Source organism: Brachypodium distachyon, chromosome 5 (assembly GCF_000005505.3).
Source record: "Brachypodium distachyon strain Bd21 chromosome 5, Brachypodium_distachyon_v3.0, whole genome shotgun sequence".
NCBI lineage: Eukaryota > Viridiplantae > Streptophyta > Magnoliopsida > Poales > Poaceae > Brachypodium > Brachypodium distachyon.
Window position 1 is genome coordinate 18,327,957 of NC_016135.3, and position 21,220 is coordinate 18,349,176.

Below are 21,220 nucleotides of genomic sequence, written 5' to 3' on the forward strand. Positions count from 1 at the left end.
GCTTCTATGAAATTTTGACACTTTGTAATTATGCTTCTATGGAATTTTGACACTTTGTAATCAATGTCGTGAAGTGAGATACATTTGTATTCTTTATATGCTTTATATGATGCGGCTTATATACATTTGTATGCTTTAAATGATGTGATGTGATGTGATGCGGCTTTATATGTATTTTTCTGCGATGAGATACATTTTTCTGTGATGAGATACATTCTGTATATAATTTGCTGTGCTGTATATAATTTGCTGTGTATTTCTTGTGTATTTATTGTGTTTTTAATTATTATTTTAAATACCGAAAATGTATCAGTGTCGGTCACTGATGCGGCGACGCGACCGTTACTGATGAGCGACCGCCACTAATGTATATATACATCAGTAACGGTCAGTGCGACCGTTACTGATGATTGTGCATCAGTAATGGTCCGGGCGACCGTTACTGATGATGGGTATCATCGGTAACACGAAGTTAGTAACGGCGGCCCCAACCGTTACTGATATGATTTTTCGACCGTTACTGATAACCGTTTCTGTAGTAGTGTGTGCCGAGACCATGTTTTCCAAGGCTTCTATAGTCCGTTATCCTTTTAACGTCAAGCATGTTGCTCACACTGCGCATCTCTTTTACCATTGTGAAACACCTTTGAAGAAAGAACATCGAGGCCTGAATAGTTGTATTGCGCTTAAATACTCCATCCGTCCCATATTAAGTGACTCAAATTTGTTCAAATATGAATACAACTATGGTAAAAAGCATCTAGATACATGTAATAGAAAGTCATTTATATGGGACGGAGGGAGTAGTACAATATTATTCGTGTGATGCCATACTCACCGTCAGAAGAATTATTTTTTATTAGAAACGCGAGAAAACAATTTAGCCGTTGTGTCATTGTCTAGTGATCAAGTAACACTAGAACAAACTGTTTCTTGTTTAGTCATTTTTTAGGGAATTCATGTGCAGCCGGATAGCTTTTGTCATAATTTCTTTTAGACCGGCTAGTCGCGTTGGAGTATGAATCTTGTTCCATTCCATTACGGACAGAGTAAAGCCTATCTTAAACCTCTAGCTTTTAGAGTCGGTTAAAATCAAATCTCTACTTCCTAGTCCCTAAAAGCAGCACCCTAAATTTAAGTCGATATTGTTCGTGAGAAGGTTTATGATCCCAGATTGATGATTATGGCCGCGGTCAAACCTAATAACGTTGGATGACGCTAACTCACTTGCCACGTTCTCTATGCAAGGTCCCATTGCTCTAAAAAAGACGTGGTGGCTATTTGAATAGGGAATGTTGGACCGAAATTTCACGTTCAACATCTTAGTTGGATCCATAGTTAACTGGAGCGACCTAGATTGCAGATGGAATATAAGTCACTCATGCGTAAACTAACCAGAAGTCTAAACCATCAAATAAAACGGCAATCTTGTGCATTTTTCCTTCACACAAAACCCCCCAGCAATAGTTAGTCAACGATACCAGACTTGACCATGGCCACACTGACAATTACTATTTATATACGTTTCTAAGGTCACTAAAACCATGAACAGTAAGACGAAGGTGTTGATTTCAGCGATTAGGAGATGAAGATTTGATTGCGACCGGCTCTACAAATTTAAATTTCCAACTGTTTTTAGTGGCAACATTTGGTTAGCGATCTCAGATTTGACCGTGTCCACGTGGACAAACCCTGTGTTTATTACACTTGCAAATACTCCTATATCACATACTCATACGGCGATTACGATCCGTGCCGATGCACCGAGAAACTATTAAAACAGAAGATGTGGCGAATCTGCGGTAGGAAATGCACCACGTGTTCGGCATGCCAACCCGAGCCCACACCTCAGATGCCACGCTCTTTCCTCGTCCCGATCCCCACGAGGCGACGAACCACCACCATGGAGATCCCTTCCCCTCCGCACACACACCACCTCCTTCCGCTACGCAGACTCCCCCACCAAAGCACGCCACTGACACCCCGCCCCCGCCACTGACACCCCGCCCCCGCCACAGATCCCCAGCCGCCATGGACCACGACCTCAAGGACCGCCTTCTCCTCCCGCCCCGCGCCGCCTCTAACGCGCCTCACCGCCGCGGCAAGCCCGCGGCGGGCGGCGGCAGCGTCGTCGGAGTCGTCGCCGGCGGCGGCGGAGGGAGCGGCGTGTCCATCGACGTCAACGGCCTGAAGAAGCGCGGCGGCGGGCGGCGCTCGTGGGTGCGCGTGGACGCCACGACGGGCGCGTCCGAGGCCGTGGAGGTCGCCAAGCCGGCGCTCATGCGGCGGCTGGACCTGCCCGCGCGCGACCTCCGCCTCCTCGACCCGCTCTTCGTCTACCCATCCGCCATCCTCGGCCGCGAGCGCGCCGTTGTCTGCAACCTCGAGCGGATACGGTGCATCATCACCGCCGACGAGGCGCTCGTACTGCGCGACCCCGATGCCGACGGCGGCGCCGCTGCCGAGGAGGCCGTGTGGAGGTACGTCAACGAGCTGCAGCGCCGTCTCGTGGACCGCGCCGACGACCTGCCGTTCGAGTTCATCGCCCTGGAGGTCGCGCTCGAAGCCGCCTGCTCCTTCCTCGACTCGCAGGTGCCACACCGTACTCTCTCGACTTCTTCCATGTTCATGTTCATCCTGTAATCATGTTGGACTAATGTATTAGCCGGCCTACAGTTTTGTTGTATATACATTGACGGTGAGCTTGATCCATCCTTCGGTCCTTCTGGAGTTATGTAGGAATGAGCTGACGACGGCTTCAATTTTTAATTTGCATATTAGCATCGGGCTAACACTAGACTCAAAAACAGTGTGCCTTTGCTTACATTGTGTGATTGGTTGAATGACCATGCCCCTGGGGCCTGTGTTGTATTTAACATGCACAGATCCTAGCTGTACTTCTGGAAAGAAAAGATTTCCTCCTGGCCTTATTGTATTAGTAGTACTAGGAAGTATCCGATGGTGAAATAAGCAGTGGAATAGGTTATCCACTATATATAGAGAGAGTGACAACCCTATTAAAAATTTAGCATCATTCTGTGTCAACTATTATTGGTCAGCATCTCTACATTAGCATTACCCCGTTTGATTTCAGAAAATGGAACTGCGTACTACCACAAATTATCAATGAAAATGAAGCCACACACATAAAAAAAAGGGCAATCAGCTAGCAAATCCTGTAGTGAGGACACTGAGAAGAAGGACCAAGCTGTGAGCGTGCCATCGTTTTACTTGATGTAGTCTGTTAGTTTCTGTAATGCTTTTGAGCTGGAGGCGTTTGGTGGAGTTGTAATGACTTCTTTTTCTCTCTTTTCGTTCTGCATAACTGGATATGCTGAAGACAGAGTTGTGGATGGTTTGGTTTCATTTTAATAAAATGGAGCTGGGGAGGGAGTCCCTGTTCAACTAAGAAAGTCCTGTAGTGAGCAATTTGAGTTCTTCACTTTCTGTAATGTTTTTAGGATAATGATTAGGCATCTTCATTGGAGAACTGATATGCTTGCAAACTTTATCAGGCTGTTGAATTGGAGGCTGAAGCTTATCCACTGCTAGACGAGTTAACAGCAAAAATCAGTACCCTTGACTTGGAGCGTGCTCGACGTCTAAAGAGCAAGCTGGTTGCATTGACTAGGAGGGTCCAAAAGGTAAATGGAATTTTATTAAACTTTTACAGTCTACTGCTTTCATCAAGACAGGTTGTCAATAAGATCCAACTTTCACTATTAAGGTCAGAGATGAGATAGAGCAGCTGATGGACGACGATGGTGATATGGCTGAAATGTACCTCACAGAGAAGAAGAGGAGGATGGAAGCATCATTGTTAGACGAGCAGGGCCTTCAGGGTATTGGAAATAATGTGTTTGGCCCATCTCTCTCTGCTCCAGTTTCCCCAGTTTCATCACCCCCTCCACCTCGCCGGCTTGAGAAGCAATTTAGTTTTGCCAGAAGCAGGCACGACAGCTTCAAGAGCTCAGAGAGCAGTCAGTATAACATAGAAGAACTGGAAATGTTGTTGGAGGCTTACTTTGTGGTTACTGACTACACTCTCAGCAAATTAACTTCGGTATGAAGTCTGAATATTTACATTAGCCTCTTGTTCAGCTTTTTCTTTTCTTGTAAGAACATCATTGCTGGACAATTTTAATATTATTCTTTTTTTCCAGCTGAAGGAGTATATTGATGACACAGAGGATTTCATCAACATACAGCTGGTATAGTCCCCCAATTCCATCCTCTGTCAATCAAACTTGGCCATTTCTCAGAGTTCATATGACAAATTGAGTTGAAAACAAAGTTGTTGCTCATCCAAAAATCTGCAAGTTTCAATTATTTGGTCCTACAACAAATGATAAAATGATATTCCTGATCCCATTTGTTATTTATTGGACTGATACCCAGCTTCTCAATGGCACATTTCGGGACAGTTAATCCTATGATCACTTTCATATGCTTTTTTAGTATCATTTTTGGACTCCAGTATCCCACGTATTTTTTTAGCTGCTAAAACCTACCACGAAATTCAGTCGACAGATTGAACATGAACAATTGATTACGAAGAACATTATTAAGCTAGGCTGAATACTCATATTTACTCTTTGCGATGACAACATGATATTCTAGTTAAGGTAGATATCTAAAAGGCAACCATAAACGATTTACACACGAATTAGTATGTAATTTAGCCTTGCACTAAGAAAATCTTCGGTGCTGCTGTATATATTTGTCATATATTACAAATATTTGTTCAGCTAATTTTTTTTCTCTGAACATACTTTCATTTCTGAATTAGGAGGAATATTAGCTGTTCAGATATAGTCACGAACGGTAGCCCTTGACCACCCTTTAAGAACAGTAATGAGATACTAGTTTCAGTTGCACAAACCAGTTCTTTGATACAGCAGTGTTACCTTTGCACAAAACCATTTTGTTTTATAGAAGTAGTAAGGGAAAGAATGCAATAAAAGGGCTATCTTAGTTGAACATTATCAAATGCAGAAAATTGAACTGTGGGTGCATGCTAATCTATGTTTATCATTCTGCAACATGTTTGGTTTAAGACTATCTTGTTCCAGAACATCGAACTGTAGTTAGGTTCAGTAAAGTAGAGAAATGGATGTTCTTTCACGTGTTTGATTACCAAACAAAATTCTTGCATGGTCATCATGTATGCTGTTCTTGCAGGATAACGTCCGGAACCAGCTTATCCAGTTCGAGCTGCTGCTGACCACAGCTACGTTTGTGGTGGCCATCTTCGGGGTTGTCTCGGGAGTCTTCGGCATGAACTTCGAGGGGGTATCTGTGTTTAAGGTGCCGCACGCGTTCGAGTGGACACTCATCATAACAGGTGCTTGTGGCGCAGTCGTATTCGCCTGCCTCCTTTGGTACTTCAAGAAGCGAAGGTTCTACCCCTTGTAAATGGCCTTCTTTACACTGCATCGTGCAGAGAGCAGCATTGGAATTTTCTCAATTCTTTTTCAGCTTTGCTGGTACGAAAATTGTACATACATTTTCTCCTTTGTTCAGACGAAGAAATATCTAGGTTACACCCACACCCTGACGGAGCTGGCTGCGTTGGCTCGTAGTTATGTACTGTATACTCTGTACATGTGATCTTGCTTTTGAAGCTTCCAGTGGCTTCACGTCTGGACCGAGCCCGGTACACATTGTTGTTAGAATCATGTGTGTCTGCGTGATGGATCTCGTCTCACTTTGTTGCTGTTAGTGTCAGGTGTGTGTGCCCCTGTTCCCTCAAAAGAGAAAAAGGTAGCGGCAGCAGTCGTACCAATCCGTCTCGTTCTGTCAAGAAAGTACCTTTCTTGCCTCGTCGTTGAGTTGCTAAACGTCTCCAAGTGAAAAAGAAGTTGCTAAACGAGGAACAATGCCTCGTATTCATCAGTGTCTTCACGTCGGAGATGGCGATCTAGAACAACGATGCCGTGCTGGCGTGCTGCGTAGGATCCAGGGCCAGGAGCACGTGCTATACTGTTAGTGAGCGGCAGCATGCAGTGGCCGCGGCTGTAGCGGTTGCTGTGTGTTTGATAGCTACTGTCCAAAGCTTACTGGCGTGGAAGCAATGGGCTTATTTATTCGGTCCAGGTTGCTGCTGTTGGTGATGACGAGGACAGGTATATGATATGATGGTGCCATCGTCCGTGTTTACATAGGTCCAATCTGATTTCTGGATGCGTGTCGCTGGATCACATGGCCTAATGTTTTGATGATTGTACCCACAGGTTCTCAATCTCCTGCCAGTAGGATGCAGACGGGAAATCCGTGAAACCCAGCTGTAAGTGTATGTAAACTTTACCTTATACTGTGTTTTGGCCTGGCACAACTGGATTGTGTTCGATTTTTCCTACTGATCTTTCAACAATGCCAAAGGAGGTTTGTCGATGTTGCTTGAAAATTTCCCAATTGAAGAGCTCGCCACTCCCATTTCATTCCATGAATTTGACAACTCAGTTTATGTCGTCTTACAATCCAAAAGGAAAACGGATAAGAAAGCCTTACTGCAAAGTAGTTCAGAAACACTACCGAGAAAGACAGTACAGGGTCCACTGAACTGAAACATTGTTTGCCTTCTACCCATCTATCCCTTCTTTGGAAAACTTTGTTTGCCTCCAGCGACAGCAACTCTGCGCCTCATCAGTGTTAGGTTTAAGAGGAACTTAATTTGAGAGAATGAACCAAAAATAAATCCCTGAATTTTGGAAGAACCATGTGCATGCATCTACTTGCTCCTTACAAGAAAGACCTGAATGCATAACTCTTGCAGTTCATACCAAATAATTTCTGAGAGTTCTCCTAAAACTATACAACCTCAGCCTTCTCCGAATAACTTAGCTACATAGACCTGCTTACCACTTGGAATAGAAGTTAAGAGTTATTTGGTTCATGACAATACTTTCCCTACCAAAAAGTTGGCAACCAATCTTATTTTGATGTTTGTTTGGTTAGTAGCCAAAAAATTGGTTGCCAAAAGAATCTTGCCAACCTTTTTCACATGCTTCTTCACAAATCTTGCCAATTTTTTGCCAACCATGGGTTGGCAAATCCTTAGCCAATTTTTTTGCTAGCCAATAGTTGACAAAAATTGTAATAGTCAAGAACCAAACTGTCCCTAAATTACATGGTAAATTGTGGTTTAGAATCAAGTAAGTTCCAAGTTTGACTTGGGTGGTTGTACCCACTAGGGACCAGACTAAGGGTCCGTTTGGATACTGCCCCAACCCACCACGCCAATGATTTGGCGGACGATTTCGTTGCCCGTTTCTCGGCCGCGCGTTGGCACAAAAGTGAACTAGCGCGGGCGGATTTCGGGGGACGCGGGGTTGGCTCGCCCGCCAACGCACTGGTGCTGAACCAAACGATATCCCTGGGAGCATGAGCGTGCCAACGATTGGCGAGGCAAGCGTTGGCGTTAAAGCAAACAACCCCTAACATTCCTTGTGTTTTATACTAAATTTTAAGATTTTGTGACTACGATTTCCAGTAGACATTGAGTAAATAAGTGTTGGATGTGCATATATGTTGTACTCAATGTTTATTTTTATTAGAAAATGAAAGTCTTATTGTGAAACCCCATGAGGATTTCTAATTGTTTGTGAAAAAAACCTTGGGGATTTTTAAGAACGATATCACAAATAGGCTACGTAAAACCGTGTTTATGAGAATCAGATGACCACAATAAGATAACTATTTGCACGGCAGAGCTCCTGCCATTTTTCCTTAAAAACACTTTTCTAATTACGGTTGCATAATTTACAATAATAAATTGATCACCAAGGTACTTAAAGAGAAATGACCAACCCCACGGCCACGGCCAAATAACTGCTTATATTCTGTCTCATTTTCCTTACCTTGAGCAAAGCGATAAATTTGACTTTGATGGAAGTTAATTTTTAGTTCTAAAAGTTGTTTAAACACTCAAAGAATAAGTCTGACTTTCGCTACTTGCTTCGAGTCATGATCCATAAAAAGAAACGTCGACTTACCGAAGGATGCCATCGTCTAACCCTGCCTATTCGGTTTGTAGGATTTTGGAATCATGGGAATAGAAAAAGCAGAGGATTGAGATGTCATGCACAGTTCAATCCTTAGGAATTTTAAATGAGGTCTGACCTAATGTGTAAAATCCTTAGGAATTAGTTCAATTTGAGACAATCTTTAAGAATTCCTATGAAACGAATGCTACCTGTAGGAAAAAATCCTTAGTTTTTAATTCCTATGAAAATCCTCTAAAATTCCGGCGAACCGAATGAGTACTAAATTGACCATCATCATCCAAGACCGGTGAAAAAAACACCGAATCCGCTCGAGAGAGGACACTGAAGCATCTCTGGAAGCAACGCGACAAATCAAAGTCTTGACTCTTGAGGCTTGAAGCTACTCCCGTAGTAAGCATTAATCTGACTTGAACTACCCGAGATCTCCTCCTAGCTCATGCGCACACGCAAGGACCAGGACCAGACCAAAACACCTCGCTTAAACCAAATCTACTGTTAAACACCAGGGCACTCACCCCCCACCAATACCAGCGGCAGTAAATTTTGAGCTGCTGCCTGGACTCCTCACTCCATGTCCATTCCCCCACTCCTCCAGTGCTCCTAGGGTTCCCTCTCGTCTGCTCGCGCGCCGCGTTGCCGTCGCTAGGGTTCGCTGGTCGGGGGCACCCGAATCGGGCTTCGCGGGGAGCTGTTCCGCCGCCTACCGCCGATGCTCGCGAGGTTTTGTGATTGAGCTTTTGCTTTTGTTTCTCAGAGCTCAGGGTGGGGAGATTTTGGAGTTTCCGGGGTTCAGATCGAGGCCTCGGAGCTTGTTCTCCGCAATGTCGGGGAGGTTGGGTGTCGACTGCTAGGGTTTTGCTCGTGGATTTTGCGGAGAGAGCTGGGGATCGTTTGGAATGCGGCCAGTTGTCTGCGGTATGGTGCTTGGTTTGGCGTAATTAGGTGCTTCCCGAGCAGTGCCTCGTCGATTTCGTTTCCTGCTAAGCTTGCGGAGGCGAGGGAGGGGTTTTGGGGAGGTTGAGAAAGTTGGTGATTTGGTCGCAATGTCTGGGTCTAACACGAGGGGGCGGCTGTCGCCTGCTTCTGGTGGTGGAGACTCTGAGCCGCGGTCTGCCGGGAGCAGGACTAGGTCTATATCTGCTACACGGGGCCGGAAGCCCTCACCAAGGCCGGGTAGGGATTTAGCATCAGCAACAGCAGCACTGGAGGAGAAGAAGCCTCCCGGGGTGCCTACATTGCTTCCCTCACTCAGCGTGCCGGCAGGGATGCGCCGGCAGGAGCTGCTATTGCGCTCAGGGCTCTCTCTTGACGCATCATGCTCATCGGATGCGTCGACCGACTCATTCTGCAGCCGAGCATCAACAGGGCGGATAGGGAGGCCGACATTTGGGGCAAGGAAGAAGAAGACCATCTCTCAGATTGATCCTAAGGATGTTGCCATGCTGGAAAGGGAGATTGGATCGGCTTCACCAAGTGACGCGTCTAGTTTGAAGAGGAGGTGCGCGTGGGTGACAGCCAATACTGGTATGTCTTTTTCCTTTGTGCATTTTCTTGAGCTACTGCTCCTTTTAGCATATATAAACCTGCAATTGATCTAGTGCAATGGTTTTTAGTACTCCAGTATTGGCTTTGTTGTAGGAAGAGGACTGAGGAGGTAATGTGCATCTGGTATAAGATTCAGAAAAAGGGTCTATTGTTCATGAGTTTAAGATGCTAGTCCTAAATGCCAGTAACCGGGGTCTAGGACTTATATTAATCATTTATGATTTGACCATTTTTCTTATTAGGTTCCCTCTGATCAATAGGATTCCGGCTGTTATGAAGATGTTTCTGTATGTTACATGCTTAAGTTGCAATCACTAAAATATTCTATGATTAGGAGTTCAGGACATCAGGTACTTAGTTAGCTATCACCACAAGGCAGATTGCTAAAAGACCGCTGTTCTTCCACTAAAAGTCCTCGGTAGATAACTCTTCTTGTATTTTTTTTCAAGTAATGGCTTTCTAAGAATGTGTGCAAACAGAATTGGTGGTGGAAATATTTGAAGTAAAGCAATTCTGTATGCAAGAAAAAAAATACCATCACTCGACAAGTATAGATCATGCAATTCTGATTTTAATCACACTGAAACTTGCGCAATGGTAATCGAGCGAAGGGTACTTTCTAGTTTTACTTATTGAAACAATAAGTACATACTCCCTCCGATCCATAATAAGTGTCTTGGAGTAATTTTTGAGATCATGCACGATGAGAGCATGGGCATGCGGTTAGAAATCCGAAACATTGTTTCATGATATAGTACCAGCAATGCTTGTCAAGTCATACGCAGATCTATTGGTAATCTTATTGGATAAACCAGAGGAAAATGCGCGTTGGAGTGTTCGTGTGCATGTGTGTGTGTGTGTAGACAAGGCTTGGTCCTTTTATTTTCATCCTTTTGTTCCAATAATATTAATTTCAGGATTAACAAGGACCTGGTAATAAGTAATAACTACTTTGTTTTATCACGCAAACCATTCCTTAACAGCAAAAGTGCAAACTGAAATCCAGTGCATGAGCATTCTAATTTTGTGAACATGAACTTTTATTCCTGAGTAAACTTTTAGATTGTTATGTGTTAGTGCCTTCCACTTATCTGGATACCCCCCTTTTGTCCTCCCTTTCGCTTCTAGTTCAGTGCAATAAGACCAAGCTGATTGTATCAGCAACCTGAACCTAGTTTTAATTTAGAGAAACCATCTTACATTCAAAACTATTGTCTTATGAGCTTAATCTTATTGTCCGAGCATGCATCATTGCATCTTATAATCCATGGTTTGTTATTGCTTCCAAAATCTTCCTATCAACATTAGTGTGGCTGTCAGTTGATGTAATCATCTTCATTTGCAAGTGCAGATCCATGTTATGTTGCATTTCACGACGAAGAATGGGGAGTTCCAGTTCATGATGACAAGTATGCAAACATGAGCCTTTAATAAAATACTATTTCATTTGTGTCTATGGCATACTCTTCTCTAAAAGTATATATCTTGTGTTTCTTAAGAGAGTGAAGTGTGAACTGCTACATGTTGATTACAGGAAGTTGTTTGAGTTGCTGGTGCTCTCTGGTTCATTAGCTGAACTTACATGGCCAACAATTTTGAACAAGAGATCTATATTCAGGTAGCATTTTGCAATTCTGATGTACTTGGATCTTTACTGTTCGCGTTCCGCAACCATGGTAACATGTTCACGTGTGCCTGACAGGGAGGTATTCATGGATTTTGACCCTGTACTGGTCTCTAAATTAAGTGAGAAGAAGATTATTGCACCAGGAAGTCCTAGCAGCTCCTTGTTATCTGAACAGAAACTGCGCGGTGTTCTTGAGAATGCACGCCAAATACTGAAGGTTAGCCTGTTGCCCACTTACCCTCATGATGTTATGCAATAACTTTTGGATTAGAACTAGTGAAATGTGGTATGGCAAACCTTCCTAAGATTTAGGAACTCTATAACAAAATGAAACCTTTTACCTTTCTTAACGTTTTGATTTGGCTACCTGTGCATATATTTTTTAGAACAGAGCTTCTTGTGCACATTAAGATTTATTAACTCCATAACAAAATGAAAACTTTAGCTGTGTTTTCTATCTTAACCATGTGCTTATTGTTGCAGATTAAAGAGGAGTTTGGGTCATTTGATAAGTACTGCTGGAGCTTTGTGAACCACAAGCCTATTTTTAGCAGATTCAGGTATCCCCGGCAGGTACCTGTAAAGACATCTAAAGCAGACGCGATAAGCAAAGATTTGGTGCGAAGGGGTTTCCGTAGCGTAGGCCCAACAGTGGTGTATACCTTCATGCAAGTCTCTGGCATGACGAATGACCACCTTACCTCCTGCTACCGGTTTGCTGAATGCGCATCTCCTGCAACCGGTGCTAACCCTACTGAATCAGTCCGCGAAGCAAATTCTGGTGGCAGTGATCACACCACAGAACAGAATACGAATGGGACCAACGGACTAGTTGTAGACATCGAGCTGTCCAGACCGATAGATGAACTCAGCATCTCCTAGCGGCGGTTAGGAGAGGAAGCTCCAGTGATGTATAAGCGAGTGTGTTTTGTGTATCGTAGGGTAGTAGTTCTCGGCGTGTCAAGAGTCAAGACGGTTGAACGAACGGCAGCATGTAATGATGTATATTCTTTGTGATGCAAAATGCATTTGTTTTTCCAGAATCTGTTGTGGAGCTCGCATGCTGTATCAGGCATTCGTTCCCTGTCATCTGGGAACTGTTGCTAACATGCCATACAATCTGAATGAACTAATGTTCTACTGAACAGACAGGACAGTTCGGCAGGTGACCAAACCACGAAGAGATGCCGAGATGAAGCTCGTGACAGTGTTTCACCATCAAAATACGCAGCTTGTGACTTGAACGGTGCCGCTGGAGAGACATTAATTTTAAGCACCTGTGGCGTGCCAGCAACATGACGATCAACACACTAGAGCCGATATGTTTTATCTTTTAACCCCACAAAATATCAATCGATAATTCGATATTGCCTTCATACTATATTTGTTAAGATGTGAGATCACAACAAATTTAGTATGGTGTACATAAACAGTTCGACATGTAATGTACTCCATCTGTTGCTAAATACTTATCGTTGTTTTAGTTTGCACTGAAACAGCGACAGCGACAAGTATTTAGAAACGGAGGAAGTATTTTCATGGTTCGTAACGCACCGTGGACAGACTTCACTGGGCACTGCCCATCCGACCTCGCCCGAAACCTTTTGAGGCTTTGACCCAGCATCATCGATAGGCTCTGTGCACCATCAGCACCACTGACTCAGCAAGTCCTGCACAATCGACTATGCCGTCTACGGACGTTTTTTTATTCAGAAAAGCCACGTGTTCCGTTAGACAACAAGGTTACAGCTAATACACAAACGTCAAAAGCACATAAGACAATCGGAATGACAATGTCTTGAATATTTGCACAAAAGGATCCCACAAAAAGAAAAATTGCAAGTTGATCCTTGAGACCTTTGTACCAAGCAAAACCAGCGCCCACCATCAATCTCCTCCACCGCCATAGTGTGGTTGAACCGTTCAAGAATGAAGCCCAGTTTTGGCAGAGCGCCATCGTAGATATCATTACTTTTCGAGCTGCTGAACCGGACCGGTGCACGTGACGAGACCAAGGCATCGTGCCACGTCGGCCGCTGCTGTTCCCCTTGCCCGCCAGATCCCGGCGCCGCTATCTTCATACATCATAGCTAAACAAGAATGTTGCTGCCGACTAAGAACCACAGACCGTTCTTCAAAACATAAAAATCTTCTGTAAAGGTCGCTGCCCAACTACAAGAGTGGAGATGAAACACCCACCAGCACAACTAAACCTCATTGGCAGGCCAGGGCAGATTATGCCGACACGGCGTTTTCCCCACCACCAACGTGGCGTCCCCAGGAGCATGTAAGCTTATCCTAACTGTTAAGATTAATTTAATCATGTGATCAATTAGTTTAATCACGTGTTAATTAGCACTAACGGCGGTTAAGCGGCAGAGTGGAGCACCAGGGTCACAATCCTCGCCCATCGCTTAAGAGGCAGACGACGAGGACCCAGCCTCGCCGACGAAGGAGACAAAAAAATGTCTCCTCCTTGGTTGCTCTGAGAAGAGCGAAGTGGTTGTGTGGTTTGTAACAGAAGGAACCTCGTCTATGAATGGTTAAGTTGGACAACGACTCATGTATCTCATCTAAGCCATTAAGACCTAGAGTTAGTGGTAGACTATAGATCCTTCCCCTTTTAACTTAGACATGAACAACGTTTATGACAAGTTTAGACTTTAGTTGAGGTTTACTCCTTCCATTTCCACCCATCGTGAAATGAAAACAAAAATGTAAAAGAGAGCGAAAGTGTGTAAAACGGGGTTCTAGTAATTGAAAAGAAAAAAGCCTTAGCTAGGTTCGTAGTTTCACTAGCAAATAATTCTCAACATCATGATAGCATCAAAACAAATAATTAAACTCCAGGAAGTCAATGCAATTGATATCAAATATATGTGAGGCCTAAAGTCAATGCAAACATATCACAACCCTAGCTACTTGACTCGATCGTTCTAATCCGTATGGAGATATTATAACTTGAGAGACAAATGCATTGAGTACATGGGTCTCATAATTCCCGAAGTAAAACACAAATCCTAGCATAAGGTGTAGGAGATAACAACACTGACACTGAACCATTCCCCACATATATATACAATTATATATCCTACATGGCCTAGATAATTTACTAGCCCAGGGCGGTTTGGCTTAGCGGCTACCAAGACACCACCTTAAGCCACCCTGGCTAGGGGCCCTGATCGGCATCTTCGCACAATATCTTCATCCTTCCATGTATATCTCACCTGCCAAGTTTTGTCCAATTCTGAGAAATTTCCTGTATGCAATCACAGAAAGAAAGAAAATTTTGGATTCTACTAGAAAATTTTGGTCCTCAAAATAATTGACTTTACAGAAAAATAACATTAAACTTCAAAATGAACTAGCACATTTCAATGTATCAATGTCCCCAAGCTTGATCCTTATTCCTTCTTGAGCAAGTAGGATGATAAGTTGTAAAGAATCATCATATTTCCCTGTTATGCTAATAATCCCAAGTGAGTAACAATACAAGCATTGGAAATTTTCCATACATGATTCTTCATTACTTAAGAAGCTAAAGTTTCCATCATGATTAGAAGGTATCATCCTATGTTAAAGAAAAGTGGCCATGCATACAGTTTATCAGTTCACATAGCAACAAGTTAAATGATGCAAAAGGAAATAATCAAGAAGCAAAGTATAAAGTAATTTAATAACTTCGTCTTGAACCCTGAATATAGAAAGAATGGTGACTCAACATAAAGTAAAAAAGATAGGCCCTTCTCGATAAGCAGAAATTTCCATGCACATAATTTTTAAGAGAGATTTTTTCTTATTATTCAGAAATTGGATTTAGCCTTTCGCTAGCAATTTGTTTTGGATTATTTGATCAACCTAAGTAGGCTACGATAAAAAAGAAGTTTCGCGTCACAAGGTGGAATGTCATTTGTCACCTCAAGAACCACAGAGGATTAGGTATCCAGAATCTCGATGCCAAAAATATCTCATTGCTCACTAAGTGGCCTTTTAAGTTCCTTATGAAAGATGGAATGTGGCATTCTCTGTTGTGTAACAAATACTTTGGTCCAAATGCCTACCCTAAGTCGAATGGAAGCCCTGAGACTCCCATTTTTGGAATTGCTTGATGAAAGCAAAACACCATTTCATTTGTTTCAGAAGCTTCCGCATCAACAATGGCAACACCCTGTGGTCAACTTCCTCGACTCAAATTTTTAGTGAGGATGAAGAAGGAGAGGGTGGAAGCATGAGAAGGCAAGACAATGACGCAAAGGATATGGATACAAAATATTTAAAAGAAATATTTACCGCAGATAAAAAATAAGAACGAGTTACCTATCAGGACAGAATAATTAAATTGATAATATATAACAGTTTAATTTACATACAAAGTGCATGTTTTTCTTGGATTCGTACTCGTCGCTGCATGCAGTTCAACATGTACCAAAGGGGTAAAAATTTCTGTCACCTATATTCATCTCAAAAATTGATTTCTGATCAGACGCTGAGGATGGACAACAGAGGCAACAACAGAATTAACTCATTTAGGACCTCTTTGGACCTCACGAATTGGTAGGAAAATATAGGAAAATACAGAAATTCGGAAGGAATGTAACTGTAAAATGTAGAAAAACTGCAAAAATAGTCGTTTTGATGGAACAGTGTAAACTGGATGTTCAAGGGCATTTGTAAGAAAACTACTCCGCTAAGAATTGGAATCATGTAAGAATCATATGAAATTCCAACAATTCAAAGAGGTAATAAACTAAAGTAGATGCCCAAATCCCCTACATGGCCAGAGCACTCCACTGTTTCACATATAGAGCTAATTAATGAAAAACATGCACCTTAATTAAAGAAGTGAAGAACTCACCATATATTTGCGATTGCATTTCTAATTTTACCCCTATTAATATTACTTCCTGACGCATATTCATATATATATATTGATTAAATCTTGGCATACATGTGTGAATCGCATACGTGATATGTCTAACCAGCTGATGTGCACTTGGCTTTTGTGTAACTTGAATGTACATGGATTTCTGAACACGCATAAGAGACAATACCTTTAGTACCTCAATATAGATTGAATTGTTTCCTATGGTTTTAGTTCAAACTGTAGACTTCTAAGCAGAGTGGACACCCTTGATTAGTTTCATATGATCGATCACATGCATCTGCAAATCCAAGACATAGCCTTTTTTCGATGAATTTATAGGCTATTTGCCCCAAGAGTACATCAGTTCGTGTTGTACTGAAAGCTTGCTACTGAATGGAATATACAAAATCATGATGTATTAAACATGCAAGTAAAATCTTTATTTATTTAAAGAATCGAAAAAAAGAGATTACAGGCAGTGCTGGTCAAAGTTTAATAAAAACATTGACCACCAATGTACTTTTAAATTTTTAAATGAATGTGTGAAAATTATATGTAAAGATTTGTCTCAAAAAGACTTCCAAAATGTACCAAGATGTTTATATTTTATAGTTGTATTGTAATATTAATAATAGTCAAATACTTAAGTTTAGAAGACCGTGTCATGCACTGTCATGTTTTTTAAGACTAGAGGGAGTAAATGCCAAAAGAGGTCCCTTCGGAGACATGCTAAAAAAGATTAAATACCAAAACTTTACCAAGACACATACTCTTAAAATCAGCTTCTGAGTGGCACATAAAATCTCATGGATTGAAAAATGTAATTGAATGGTGCTGTGAAGATAAACAATGTTATTATATAAATATAAGTGTCCATATACGTACTATTTAGCCCAAAATTTTATTAAATTAATAATAATTGATAAATTGGGTTTGTTTGGCAACACGGTAGCCTTTCCGAAGCACTTAGTTTGTTACAGATCAAAATTAATATGGATACATAACTTAATTGGAAGCATCTTTGTTGAAACCAAATAATATAATTTATTGAATGAAGTAAATAATCTATAACACGGCGCCGTCAAATATATAATGAAATTAGTAAGCACCATTCATCGTCTTCAAAAGCACTTTCTTTTAATTACCTGTGGTTTTTTTAAATATTTAAAAAATGTTGCAAGCATTTTTTTGCATTAGAAAGCTCAGACTTGAACATTCAAGATGCACGGTTTTGAAACAGAGGGAGTATGTAAGAGGGAAAAGATTCTATTCAATATCTCCCACCACAATCATTTTTTTTTGTTAACATATATGTGTACAAGAAGTAGTAACGGTCAAAATACACGTTTCAGACTAAATAGGTCATCTATTTACGTAAGGAGTGAGTAATTGAGTATATATAACAATTAATTGACATTATTGTGATGGATAAGTTTTCTCTAGTTGGGCAATGGGGATGCAGCAAAGTGATCGTCGTACAGATAACCGGCCGGGGTCACACGCATGCTATGGAACAATTTATAAACAAGTACCCGTGATATGTATGCATGCATCGATCGATCATTGTTAATTGGATGGTAGCAAGAGAATCTTCGACTTTGCATCAGTAAGGTGTGATCTACCTGCATGTAAATTTTCCAGAAAGATAACTGCAATTAATGTCTAGGCAACATACTAATCACAAAAATTTAGACTTGCATGCACATGATGACAGGCTGTTTAAATTTGTAACGCTGCATGAAAGTAAAGCATGCAATACTATATTGCAGCTTAGTTAGGTCAAAGTTAAATAGTTTTACCATACAAAGCATGTATGCCCATGGCTCTTCTTTTTGAAAACAAAAATGCATGCGATTACTACACATCAAGAATTTGATCCCAGAAATCAGCTATACTAGACTATGGAAAAACTGGAATTTTGTGAAGCTGTGTACTATCCATGATTTTGCAGGGGAAATTAACTCTCATAATTCGAATATGCCAACAAAAAGATCAATATAAACAAGTCAACAGGCTTAATTCAGTACAGTACAATGCGTGCACGCTGGGATCATTGTGGAGGAAAAATCCAAAGCATCAACTTTGCAAGAAGATTACAGTAATCACATTATGACTTCCAAAAAACATCTGCTCAATAGAATCCAAATTTCAGGCTTTTAAAATTGTAAAATTCATATTTCTATCTAGCTAGCTACTAGTATAAAGACTTGGTCCAACTAGAATCTTATCTGAACAAAAGTTTCTTCCTCTTCACAGGAGCCCTACCGCGAGTCAAACATGCATGTGGGGCGAGAGATTCTGACGGCAGCATGTACGAGCGCCATCAATGGAACAGTGGCTCAACAGGATAACCTACATTTCTGGAACCACATCGAGGGGACAAATGTATCGTTGCACCGATATTGTGATGTGATGTGAGGTAGTAGTGCTGCGGTAAATTCCGAAGAAGAGAAAAAGGACATACGAAGAACAGAAAGGACAGGGGGACAGCACACGCGGAAGATAACTGACCTGATGATGATTATAAGGCAAAAATATGGCAGCAGCGGATCTGTGTGGCCGTGGTGTGTACATATATGTGTGCCATCCACCATCATGCTAATTAAGCTCGCCTCTCTCTCCGGCCCTCCTCTCCTGCCTGCGCAGCCAGTATCTCTTCTGGTCCACTTGCATGTGAACGTACTGATCTGCTGCTTTGGCTGAACTGTATGTAGTCCTGGCCATGAGGAGGAAAGTGGAAGTAAGAAGAGCAAGAGAGGAGATGGAAAGAAATTAAGGAGTGAACAGACAGATTAGGGGTCAAAGTTTACCATGGAGATGGAGGAGCAGTGCGCTCATCACTTAATCAGTAGTAGATTCATGCGACGGTTCCTGCAATCCTGCGATGCATCAATGGCGCAATGAATGCTGAATGCATTCCCTTCCCAAGAAAGGGAACAGAAAAGGTACCCCTAATTGGAATAGGGCTCCTCGGGAAGGGAATAGGGCTCCTCGGGAAAGATGAGCTGAAGGCGTCGTACAAGGCCAATGGAGGGAAAACCACCATCCAGTACAAGAGGCGCCGCACTGCCTACTCCTCTACAAGTCTACACAAAAAATTCCCCATTTCAAATACTCCTAAAACGACCCAAATGCCAAAGATCACATACATGGATGGATAAAAAAAATTCGGGTAGTTGGATACATGAAAGGGTCGTAGTACTACTACTACAATTGGTTCAGATGGATGGATCGATGAAAGAAATCATGGCTCATTCGTTTGTGACATGCGAAAGAAAACTGTACATGGGTCATAGGGAGCTAGCCGCGCGCGGCGGAGGCCGCGGCCGGCAGGCCGGGTGTCCGTGAAGAGGCGGCCTTCTGGGCAAAGGTGACAGACAGAGCAGTGAGCACGCGGCCGCGACGGCACCAATCCGCCGGGTGCCGTCCCGCCCGGCCGTGTGCTCACTCTCTTCTGTCACCGCGCGCACACATGACCCTGCCGGCCGGCCGGCCGGCGCCTCAGGATCCGGCTCGACACGCCTTCCTCCCCCACAGACCCCACTACTGCATAACCTCCCTAGCGAGCTCGGTTCCCTCCCTCCGGCACCGCACAACGACCACGGCCGAGACGACGAGAGACCACCACACGAAAAGCGGGTGTTCGTTTTGGCGATCGATCGAGGAGATGTGCGTACCGGCCGTGTGCTGATTTTATAGGCAAGGTGGGCCAAGCAGGCCAGCACCAGGCGAGCCCGAACCGGACGGGCTCGAGTGCTCGACGATCGATCTACCGGCTGCTCGCCCCCCGGCCGCGCTCTGGCTACGGCGAGGTGGTCGATCGCTCGGCATACTGCAGCTAGATCGGCGCATCGCTGGCTGTGGCGTCTCGATCGCCCACTGAGTATAATAGCTAGGCCTGCAAGCTACTAGCTGGCGTGACAGCCCCGGCCAGCGCGGTGGTTTTGGTCCAAAATTGGGGGATCAGGAGACAGGCCGGGGGGTGGGGTTGCTGCAAGAGATAAGGGTGGTGGTAGTATTAAAATGGAGGCCCAGTAGGGGCTTGACACGGAGCCACATGCCCTTGGCGGTGAGCTAGCTCTTTTGGGGTACTGTTGACTGTTGAGAAGAGAGATGGCATGGTAAGGTTTTAAGGTTGCAGGTTCGGATAGACGTGGCCGGCTGCTGTCCGGGGGAAAATCCGAGTATATAGATGCGTGCTGATATACTGGCGGTATTTGATGCAGACTGCACCGCAGAGAGAGATGATGTGTGAAAGTTTAGCCATGGGCCGTGGAGCCGTCTAGGTAAAAACTTCTGACATGGGATGGATCCTGGTAACTGCAGACCTGTCGGTGGATTTGGAATATGTTGCTCTTGATCTGACGACCAAATATATGCACAATTTTCGTTATTGGCTGCTAGAGAGTAAGAGGACTTCTTTGTTCATGTTTTGAGGAAAAATTACAGTAAGTCCTTGGGGTAAAACGGCGTTGTCTTCCTACTGCACTCGCCGGTGGCGTGATGCGGTCTCTAGGAGGGCTGTTTGGTTTGTGCCCCCAACCAGCCTTGTAGCCTATGGTTATTTGGTTGTCGTTTGTTTCATTGTCAAAATTTTGGTTATGAATATGATTCATCACACCTCTCTCACATATTCTTACCAAATAGTTAGCAAAATGAGAGCTAAGGAATCCTTGACCAAAAAATTGGCAAGCTGCCAACATTTGGTAGGATTGTATTTGGCACAAACCAAACAGCCCCTAGACCTTTAAACCACGTGCAAGTTAGGAAAAACGTTGTCGCCATACCAACCGGAAAGTCACTTCTTGAGTCAGAAGACATCGATGGCAGTGATCTCAGAAATAGATTGTTATTACGAAGAATAATGGGACGAAAAAAGCTATATAACTATCCCATATCTAGCCTGACAAATCCAAAAAGATATAACCTCACTAGATCTGCGACAAAGCCGACGCTGACCGCACATCGCCGATCAGAAAAGAAGTGCCAAGACATAAAAACCAACTGCAACCGAAAGTCTCAAACGACGATATATAGCGCATGCCGAGCAAAACGCGCGTTTAAAGTGCTTTGTTTGCGTTGTCTGGTCCCTTCCCTGATTGACTCATGTTGACCACACACACATACGTGCATACAGAGACGCCTTTAATTTCCATACACAAATTATATGCACACTCT

The 21,220-nt window shown here is 43.0% G+C and overlaps 2 protein-coding genes, 1 long non-coding RNA gene and 1 other non-coding gene across 4 annotated transcripts; 2 read left to right on the plus strand and 2 right to left on the minus strand.

Annotated features, from left to right (window-relative positions):
* The first annotated feature begins 1,903 nt into the window (after positions 1-1,903).
* Positions 1,904-5,693, plus strand: LOC100824251 (magnesium transporter MRS2-C). The gene is made up of 5 exons (XM_003580032.4): positions 1,904-2,592; positions 3,516-3,644; positions 3,728-4,063; positions 4,164-4,211; positions 5,182-5,693. Exons 1-5 carry the CDS (start codon positions 2,032-2,034, stop codon positions 5,413-5,415), a joined length of 1,308 nt encoding a protein of 435 aa, XP_003580080.1. The 5' UTR covers positions 1,904-2,031; the 3' UTR covers positions 5,416-5,693.
* Positions 5,694-8,251: 2,558 nt separating this feature from the next.
* LOC100824759 lies at positions 8,252-12,221 on the plus strand. The gene is made up of 5 exons (XM_003580034.4): positions 8,252-9,530; positions 10,903-10,960; positions 11,086-11,169; positions 11,254-11,395; positions 11,662-12,221. Exons 1-5 carry the CDS (start codon positions 9,050-9,052, stop codon positions 12,058-12,060), a joined length of 1,164 nt encoding a protein of 387 aa, XP_003580082.1. The 5' UTR covers positions 8,252-9,049; the 3' UTR covers positions 12,061-12,221.
* A 1,796-nt stretch (positions 12,222-14,017) lies between these two features.
* On the minus strand, positions 14,018-20,123 carry LOC104585371. The gene is made up of 3 exons (XR_733126.2): positions 19,720-20,123; positions 18,853-19,128; positions 14,018-18,758 (listed from the first exon to the last, which is right to left on the minus strand). It is a non-coding gene; the product is annotated as an uncharacterized LOC104585371 (long non-coding RNA).
* On the minus strand, positions 19,382-19,532 carry MIR156D (microRNA MIR156d). The gene has a single exon (NR_126897.1). It is a non-coding gene; the product is annotated as a microRNA MIR156d (primary transcript).
* Positions 20,124-21,220: the final 1,097 nt, after the last annotated feature.